Consider the following 10132-nt stretch of genomic DNA (forward strand, 5'->3'; position numbering starts at 1 on the left):
GCTGTACTTTGGACTCACTGTTTTACAAATCCTGTCCACCTACTCTTATTTCTTGGATATCACTGAGGGGTTTACAGTATTTTAACAGCTTTGACACTTTGAGAAATAAACACCTGACAGTGAGGGAATGAACATGTTTTTTCTGCTCTGAAGTTTTAACATGGGGCTTATGGACACCAGACATGTTGTAGCCACCCTCAAGTGGCGTTTGAGGAACTGCCGTTTTTTTGGGCACTTCCTTGTTGACTTCCACTTCACCCGTCATGGGGTTTCGCTTGTGTTGATTTCAAACTCGGATGACCGGGCCTTTTTTTCAACACTGATCCTTTTTAGTTAACCCGGTTTCTTCTTGTTTTCGTTCGGGAACTATGTGCACAGCGGATTGTTAAAACCGAACTGGTTCTTGTAGGCTTAAAAAAAAAAAAAATCCTTCTTGAAAGAGTCGTATAAACTTGTTTGAAGCCAGTATCTCACAGCCTTGAACTGCCGTGGATTTTACCGGGTCCAACTTGTAAACGACACCGGTCCGTGAGCTCGGCATCTTGAAGCTGAAGCGTTCAGCTGCGTTTTCTCCGGACGTCGGTGACGCTCTCGAACGCAACACAGCCAGTGTAGGCAGACGCTCGCTCCTCTGCGCTGCGCCGTCCAAGATTTCGGGGATGGGTCTATCGATGGAAATCAGATGGCGACTCTGGCGAAAGCGCCAATATATTTACTGAAGTAGATGTTTAAGATTCACCGCGGCGGCGGCGGCTTTTCTCAAACCCCACCCGGGGGTTCTGTGAAACATGAAGACCGGGAGAATGTTTTGGAAGAGGACTGACGGGGACTGAGACCGTAACGAAGTCAGCGAGATGTGCGAGAGCTATGCCCGCTCGCTGCTGCGTGGTGTCGGTGGCGCCGATCTGCCAGGCGCTGGGCTGGGATGCGGGCCCAAACCAATGACAGTATAAAGCAGGGGGGGGGGGTCCAAACTTTTTGTAAGGAGGGTCAGATTTGACAATGTGAAGATGTCCAAGGGGCCAATACTAAAAAAATAATTTGAACAATAAAAGTTACGTATGTACATAAATGCACTGTTCTGTAACAATTTTCAGTGTTGCATTTATTTATTTATTTTTAAATGGCAATGTAACCAAATCTAAGCCAATCAGGCGCAAACAAATTTAAAAAACAAACAAACATCTGAAGTCAGATAACACAGAATAAACTCTGTGGAATACATTAAACTTGCATGAAGTCGATACAAATCTGAACCTCATGTTCATTCTAAACACGATTTATTATGAGTAATGCAAAGTCTGTTAACAGTTTAAGTTTAAATCACTCTTGCTCTTGTCTTTCACAAGATCATTCAGAAAGTAATATTTTGTGTCACATCTACAAATATATAACACCAGCAGCACCCCCGGCTGTACTTTCTTGGGATATCACTGAGGGGTTTACAGATATTTTAACAGCTTTGACACTTTGAGAAATAAACCACTGACAGTAGAGAGAATGAACATGTTTATTTCTGCTCTGAAGTTTTAACATGGAGGCTTATGGACACAGACATGTAGTGTAGCCACCCTCAAGTGGACGTTTGAGGAACTGCAGTTTTTTTGGGCACTTCCTTGTTGACTCCACTTCACAGTCATGGAGGTTATCGCTTGTGTTTGATATTTAAACTAACAGGAAATGAAACCGGGCCGTTTTTTAAAAAACAACAACAACATGAATCCTTTAATATAAGTTAAACTAAACTGGTTTCTACTTGTTTAATTAATAAAATTACTTCGGAGAACTTAAATGTGACACAGCGGATATGATATAAAAACCGAAACTGGTTCTTGTAGGCTTAAAAAAAAAAATCCTTCTTGAAAGAGTCGTATAAACTTGTTTGAAGCCAGTTATCTTCAGCCTTGAACTGCCGTGGATTTTACCGGGTCCAACTTGTAAACGACACCGGTCCGTGAGCTCGGCATCTTGAAGCTGAAGCTTTCAGCTGCGTTTTCTCCGGACGTCGGTGACGCTCTCGAACGCAACACAGCCAGTGTAGGCAGACGCTCGCTCCTCTGCGCATGCGCCGTCTAAGATTTCGGGGATGGGTCTATCGATGGAAATCAAGATGGCGACTCTGGCGAAAGCGCCAATATATTTACTGAAGTAGATGTTTAAGATTCACCGCGGCGGCGGCGGCTTTTCTCAAACCCCACCCCGGGGGTTCTGTGAAACATGAAGACCGGGAGAATGTTTTGGAAGAGGAACTGACCGGGGACTGAGACCGTAACGAAGTCAGCGAGATGTGCGAGAGCTATGCCCGCTCGCTGCTGCGTGTGTCGGTGGCGCAGATCTGCCAGGCGCTGGGCTGGGATGCGGTTCAGCTCACTGCGTGCGATCTGCTGTCCGATGTGCTGCATCGGTACATCCAGCAGCTGTCCAGGGCCTGCCATCGGTACTCTGAGCTGTGTAAGTGCTCTGTGATTACTTTTCTTTAACCCCCCCTCCTCTTTGAAAGCTTGGAAAGTAGTCGGATCACGTTGTTTGTTGACTGACTGACTGACTAGCTCCGGAGCGGGCGCCCCCTAGCATAAGGTTAATGTGTCAAAAAAGAAAAAAAGAAAAAGTAGAGAACACAGCGAAGCAGCTTTGTTGTTATTGTGGATATTATGCTCTCCAGCTGTGTTTGGTTAGTAGGTGTCACATGCTTCATCGCCTGTTATCTGTAAAAAAGGTTCAATCATATGTAACCTGTTGAGCTTTTACTCTAGGTTGTATGTCAACATTAGATTAGATATACTTTATTCAGGGGACAAGTTAGGACAACTCCAGGGGCTCCAAAAAATAGGTAAACACCAATATAAAAAGATTAAACCATCATCATTACATTACAGTACATTGCATTTAGCAGACGCTTTTATCCAAAGCGACTTACAGAGGAGGACATAAGCTGAGAAAGGTGTAAAGGAGCACAGAATAGTTGTTAGTTTTGTTAGGCAGGGAAGCATTCTCGAAACAGAGAGGTTTTTACAAGTTTTTTAAAGGTCGAAAGGGATGTTGCTGTTCTAGTAGCCGTTGGTAGGTCATTCCACCATTTGGGGACGACCAATCATTGAGTATACATATTTGCAATTTGCAGTTGCAAGCCTTTAATTAGACTTATGTAAAGCTTTTGATGGGATAGTTAGGTCCTAGAGATGGGGGCCCAATCAGAATCAGAATCAATTTTATTCGCTATGCAAGTTTACACCAACCCAGAATTTACTGTGGCAGGATGGAGCATACACAGAACACACATATATGGAAAAAAGAAAAGATAAACTAGTATAGAAAGAAAAATAAAATAAGAGGTATAAAATATAGATTTTTTTATGTCATGGGGCAGAAAAAATATTCCTGGCGGAGCACCCCCTGACTTTATTCATCCCACCACCACCACCACGGGGTGGTAAATGTGTTACAGCAGCAGAGGAAATTGTAGCATACACTACAGGATTAGAAAAAAAGTAGAAAAGGCAAAAACAGACAGAAATATCTATAACCTACACAATAAACATGAAAAACAATCACAACAGACACTGAGGATAAAAGTGGCATGATGTATAAAAATAGTATAGTAATGTAAAGTGACCATAGTGTAAGAAATATTGCAAAGAAAGTGACCATGATACAAATAATATTATTTCAAGAGTAGTGACCATAATATAAAGAATATTACAATGTCAACATCAGTCATACCTCCTTGTATGTGCAGTACAAACACTAGCCAAGCTTTTGGGCTCTTTATATTAGTGAATAAGAGTTGTGCTGATGTTTGTTTTTGATGCTGCGTTTTCAGATGGAAGAACAGATCCGGTCCTGGATGATGTCAGCCAGGCCTTCAGGCTACTGGGAGTGAGTCTGAGTGAACTGGAGGACTACGTCCACAACCTGGAGCCTGTGGCCTTCACCCATCAAACCCCGCTCTTTCCTGTTAGCAAAAACAATGTCCTGCAGTTTCCCCAACCCGGAGGAGCCCGAGATGCAGAGGAGAGGAAGGATTACATTCCAGATTACATGCCACCCCTGGTCTCCTTACAAGAAGGTCAGTGCATATAAATGGCCGTGTGTACATCTTTCAGCGTTTCTCTTTGTGAGGGGAAAAATACTAGGATTGCCTAAAAAACTGGCAACAAGCTGTATAAATCCATATGTTTGGATTGTTTATGTGTTAAAACACGTGTTGTGAGAATTGAAAACAGTGCTCAACTAACTTTTTTTGCCCTTTCCCTTTCTAGAAGAGGAAGAGGAGGAGGTCCTTGCTGACATGGGCACCTCAGCCGAAGCTATGCAGGTGGCACTGGAAGAGGACGATGAAGAAATGGACGAAGATGAGACGGTCAACGATGAGAACCACCCACTCAAGAGGCACCTGGACAGTCCTGATGCAGCTATGGGCATGATGCCTACCTCTAAGAGACCACGCCTGTACCCTGGCCTCAGCCCAGAATGGGGTGTTGAGCCCAGGGAGCCCCTTACCTCTCTCAACCCTCAACGTGTTCCCCCAGGCATGCTGCCTACTCATGATAGTCTTGACCCCCTGTCACCTGAAACACCTTCTGGAGCCCTGCCTTCCTTCAGACCTTTGCCGGTAGTACCGAAACACTCTGATCAAAAGGGCCTCACCACTCCAGGAAGGAAGCCCAAGGTTTCATCCCCTGTCAGACAACGGACTAAGTCCCCTAAAGGGGTCATGCCTGTTCCGGTGGGTGGTAGTCCCATCCATTCTCCGAAACCGTCTAAGGAAAGGAAGAAATCCCCAGGAAGGACGAAGAGTCCTAAAAGCCCCAAAAGCCCAAAGGTGGGTTCAGCCAAACCATCCCAACCCCAGAGCAAGACAGATGCTGTGCATAAGCTACCATTGTCTGCGCTGAGTGAGAGGATGGGCAAGGAGAACATCCATATGCGTCTAAATATAGAGGACAGGGAGTTAGCTGAGGGCCCCTTCAAGAAACTAGAGCCTGATAATACAGCTATTGATGACTCCATTGATGCAGTGATTGCCAGAGCGTGTGCTGAGCGGGAGCCCGATCCTTTTGCTTTCTCCTCGGGCTCTGATTCGGATAGCAATGGATTCTCCAGCCCCAGGAGGCTGACCATCATGGAGCCATCTACACCTAAACTTCTAATTGGGGCCAGTAACTCTATAAAAGACACATCAACACCGATACACCTCCAGGCACACCCAGGCCTAGGGAATTGGACTATGGATGATTCAATCAATGAGGTGATTCGAAAGGTTAACCAGGGTCCAGGTTCGTCCGCACCACCGCCAAACCAAGCAGAATATGTGTCGTCAGGATCGGCCTCACCACCTACTCCAGAACCTTTGCTCAAAGTGTTTGAGGAGAAGAACAAGATTGTGTCACCAATAGATGTGAAGAAGAAGCTGAAGAAGGAGCTCAAAACTAAAATGAAGAAGAAGGAGAAAGACAAGCCGAAAGACAAAGACCGGGAAAAGGATAAGAGCAAGCTCAAAGAGAAGAACAAGGATAAGAACAGGGATAAAAACAAGGAGTTTTCCAAGGATGGCAAAATGCCCTGGAAGGAGTTTGGACTGAAGGATGACGAGCTCTTCGTTCAGCGAGATTTTACTCTGCCAGAGGGCTCCATCAAGATAAAATCCAGAGATGGAGACGGCCCTAAGAAGGAGAAGGAGAAACACAAAGACAAAAAGAAGGATAAAGAAAAAAGTAAAAAGGACAAAGATAAGAGGGACAAGGGTAAAGACCGGAGCAAGGATGACAGGCAGAAACAATCTGCATTGGCTCCCTTCGCTCTGAGTGAAGTCCCGCCACTGTTCAGCCCCTCGGCCTGTTTGCGCATCCCCTCCATGCTTCCTCCTTTGGCTCCGATCCTCCAGGATAAGGACGTAAAGAGCAAGGAGAAGGACAAGAAGAAAGACAAGAAGGAGAAAAAGAAAAAGAAAGACAAGGAGAAGGACAAGGAGCGAGAGAAGGCCAAAGAGAAGGAGAGGGAGAAAGAAGAGAAGAGGAAAGAAAAGGAGAGGGAAAAGGAAAAACGAGAGAAGGAGAAAGAGAAAGAAAAAGAGAGAATTCGATTGGAGAAGGTAACTTGTTTTTTTGTTTTTTTTGTTCGGTGTGTTGTAATGTGTCCGTGTTACTAAAGAGTGTCACTAAAATGTACCCGGCCTTTCCTGTTTGTTCAGGTGAAAGTAGACACTCCAGCAGCTTTACCGTCTCCAGTCATCCCCAGACTGACGCTCAGAGTGGGAGCCGGCCAAGACAAAATGTAAGCAGTAAATCGTCAGTGTTTCTAGTGATATTTCTGGTCATATTTTTCCATCACCTCTGCATTTTACACAAGGTTCTCCTTTTCTTACACTGCAGCAGTAAATCATGTAGTGCAAGAGAGAGATTTCAAGATGGGTATATATATATATATATATATTAGTTTTATTGAAAACTGTCGAGTACCTTAGTTTTACGAGACTACTCCATTAGCTGAAGTTAATAACATCGATAACGAAGTTAAACACAAGTGATAAAAGTATTTGTAAAAAAATCTTATTTAAAAATGTGTATTGAGTTTAATCAGGTAAGTCCCACGGAGAGTAAGCTCTCATTGTAATAGGGGGTGACAACATTACAAGTAATAAACTAAACTGAAAAGCATAATACACGTTAGAATATAAAACAAGTCAACATCACAAAGTTAAAACAAGTTAATTTATTAAAACACTAAGATTCAGTGTTCCTAAAATGCCCCAAGAGACTATGGTTACTGTCATTATCACTACATATTTTATTCACACAGTGGTTATTATTAATTATGCTTAATCTCCTGTTTTATATTAACTCATATTTGTCTCTGTCCATCACCAGTGTTATCAGCAAGGTGGTTCCAAACTCAGAGCCCAAGACGGCAACACCCAAGACCCCAACGGCCAAGTCTGGACCTGGGAATCGTCCTCGGACGCCCCCTCCACCTCCAATACTCGCCCCGATCATACCCGTTCAGCCCCCAATTCCCTCTCCACTTCCACCACCTCCCGCCCCTTCGTCGTTGCTCTCGCCTGGACCTCTGCTCTCTCCCGCCGCATCCCTCAAAACGCCAGTGCGCAGCGTGGTCACTGAAACTGTCAGTACCTACGTGGTGAGTGCTCATACTCTGGGCTTGTTGTTTATTGATCATGCATTGCAGTGTGGTTCATCTTTGAGTAGAGCAAACATGCCCGCTGTGGGTCTAGATGAACAGTAAATAAATTACAGGTTATTCATGTGATTCGTTGATTCTTTCTGTGGCTATTTTATCGTTGAGCGGTGTGTCGATAATGCCTTCTTTTATATGTTTTTACCAAAGATCCGAGACGAATGGGGAAACCAGATCTGGATTTGTCCAGGATGCAACAAGCCTGATGATGGCAGTCCCATGATAGGATGTGATGACTGTGATGATTGGTATCATTGGTAAGAGACTCATTTCCTTATTAGAACCAATGTCCTGTACCTGTATTTTAGATGAATACGCATATTGTTACTGCCATAGGAGATCAGATAAGAGAAGATAGACTGTATTGATCCCACACTGCTTGTACAGTGGCTCACAATAAATACATCTCTCATAAATAAATTAAAAAATAGGGTCGCCCTGGTGGCTCAGCTGGTAGAGTGGGCTCCCCACGTCCGAGTCCTTCCTGCAGCAGCTCTGTTCTATTTCCAGCCTGTTGTCCTTTTGCTGTGTGTCGTCCCCCCTCTGTCTCCTTTTGCTTCTCCAGCTGTCCACTCTCACAAGTTGAAAGCCACCCAGAGTTACCAGCAAGTCAGGCACTCTCCATCCTCCCTCTGTAGCCTGGTTAGCGCCTTTAGCTCCTCCATCTTTTTGTGGAGAGATCTTACATTCCCCGTGATGACACGGTACCCGTAGTTTGTACCATCTTAGATCCATGTTTGCACAAAATGGATGAAACCCCCCAAAAAGTAGTACAAAAAAACACAGAGCTACCGTCACTGGCAGCCAACCTAACCGCGCCATGTCAACAGAAGGTATACGTGGTTCATTAGTTTATCATAGTGACACAAAAGATCTTCCCAAGAGGAGGAGAAGAGGAGATTGTTACAGGATTCCACCTCTTTATGAATGGGGGTCTTTGTTGCCTTTTTGCATATGTAATTTGTTCCATCTCATACAGTTCCCATATTTTCTTAAGCCAGATATTATATTTTGGCAATTTGGATTTCAACCATCTCATTGTCATACATGTAATTGCAGCTCCTAAGAGTATTTGTAACAAATAGACTTTGGCTCTCCCCTTTGGTGAAACACTTCTTTCAGGGCCTCCAAAAATGACTCAACTTCGGGCACGACCGGAAAATATGAGTGTGGTTTCCATTTTGTGGTCCACATTTTCTCCAACACTTGTCTGCAGTGCTCTCTTCCCAGTATTAGAGTTGGACGAATTTGTAGCTTTGTTGCAGTAACGTCTAATATTTGAAGCGTTGTCAGCTGTCACTGCTACGACTTTGTGTTCTGACACACTAAGAGACGAACAACCAAGCTTTACTAAGTCAAATCAATGTTGTGTCCTGAGTCTTCTCAGGAAGAGCGCTCTGCTTTGTCTTTTCCTGAAGAGGGCTCCAGTGTTTTGAGTTTTTTATTGATTTGGACTCTAAGGTTACTTGAGTCCACCCTGTCCAAGCTCATTGGTGTTGCTGACAAGTCATGGTTGTTATCTCATGGCACTTTCTATATAGACCAGGTCATACAAGCACATGGTGACCGTGGTGAGGAAAAACTTCCTTTTAACAGGCAGAGCAGAGCGTAGCCCATTCGTGGACAGTCATCCGCCATGACCGGTTGTGTGACAGAGAGACACAGATACACAGCAGCAGCAAAACAATACCTGTAACTATAAACTTTAATGGAGATATGGTAGCAGTAATGATGATAATAGTATGTGTAGTGGACGTCAGTGCGGGACCACAAAAGCAGCCACGATCTGTGAGAACCTTCGAGAAAACACAAAAACTCTGGGGAAGAAGTTAAGTTAGTAACATGTATTAATGATTACAGATGGAGACAGGTAGATGTGTCTGTTCACCCTCAAGTTTAGACCGATTTCCTGCCGTAGTCAGAAAAAATATAGTTTCATCATCATCTTTTAACTAACCTGAACTCTCTCTCCTTGTCTTGTCTGCTCAGGCCTTGTGTTGGGATCCTCACAGCCCCTCCCGAGGACCAGCAGTGGTTCTGTGTTAAATGTTCCAGCAAGAAGAAGGACAAAAAACACAAGAAACGGAAACACAAACTGCATTGAGACTATGCAAAAAAGCACATATTTTGGACTTTTTTTGGACTTAAAGCCATCACTGAACACTCGTGGCACTGCTGTAAAATGAAAAAAAAAAAAAAAAAATGGAAAAAAAAAAAGAAGTTTAAAATTGTGGCTGATACTAACATCTGAAGATCTTTTCTAATGTCAGCCACGACGCTTTGTGAGTTGGTAAGGGATAAAAAAAAAAGGCTTTAACCAGCACATATCCAGCCTTAGTTCTCATGTGGGCTCTGTGGTTCCCCACCCCTTCCCCCCCTTTTCACCTGTAAATCGTTTGCTTGTTGTTTTTTTGGACACCCGTTTGTAGGAGATCATGACAATTATGTTTGTATAAGAAGACCATGACAATTTGCCTAAGAGGAGAGCTCAACAATGCAGAACCGGAGAACAGCTAACATCCATCGTCTTTATTTCTGTTTCCTTCTTGACTGACCTGTTAAGTCAAACATTTCCCCAGTTTTTCTGCAGTATCATTCTGCAGTATCATCGAAATGTCATGTATATAATGATGACGGCATCAGGTGTGTATAAATGTGTCAATACCAACTTCCAAGCCAAGTGCATTTTGTTCTTAGAATTCTGACTTGTTAAATCCATTTGCAGATATTGGTTTTTAACTCGAATGATTTTCTGTAATTTCTGTACATTTTTTAAATTTAAAGTTTGTATTTTTATTTTTTTTTTCTTCATATGGATTTTGTCCTGGAGTTATACTGTAGCTGTGCTTGTAATGTAATTCATTTCGCTGATATTTCAATATTAAAGATGAACAGTCTGTGTACTCACAGACTTTAAGACATAAAGCTCATTACCATC

General features: G+C 43.4%; 1 protein-coding gene across 2 annotated transcripts; it reads left to right on the forward strand.

The window, feature by feature from the left end:
• The first annotated feature begins 823 nt into the window (after positions 1-823).
• On the forward strand, positions 824-10132 carry taf3 (TAF3 RNA polymerase II, TATA box binding protein (TBP)-associated facto). Of its 2 annotated transcripts, XM_027272800.1 has the most exons (8): positions 824-888; positions 2320-2451; positions 3821-4066; positions 4260-6091; positions 6191-6273; positions 6867-7137; positions 7345-7451; positions 9184-10132. In XM_027272800.1, the coding sequence occupies exons 1-8, from the start codon at positions 855-857 to the stop codon at positions 9296-9298; spliced, it is 2820 nt and encodes a 939-aa protein (XP_027128601.1). In that variant the 5' UTR covers positions 824-854; the 3' UTR covers positions 9299-10132. The 2 variants fall into 2 exon arrangements, with proteins under 2 accessions (XP_027128601.1, XP_010755600.1); XM_010757298.3 differs by lacking the exon at positions 824-888 and having other exon boundaries at positions 1524-2451.

The sequence above is a fragment of the Larimichthys crocea genome, chromosome XXI (genome assembly GCF_000972845.2).
Source record: "Larimichthys crocea isolate SSNF chromosome XXI, L_crocea_2.0, whole genome shotgun sequence".
NCBI classification, from domain to species: Eukaryota; Metazoa; Chordata; class Actinopteri; family Sciaenidae; genus Larimichthys; species Larimichthys crocea.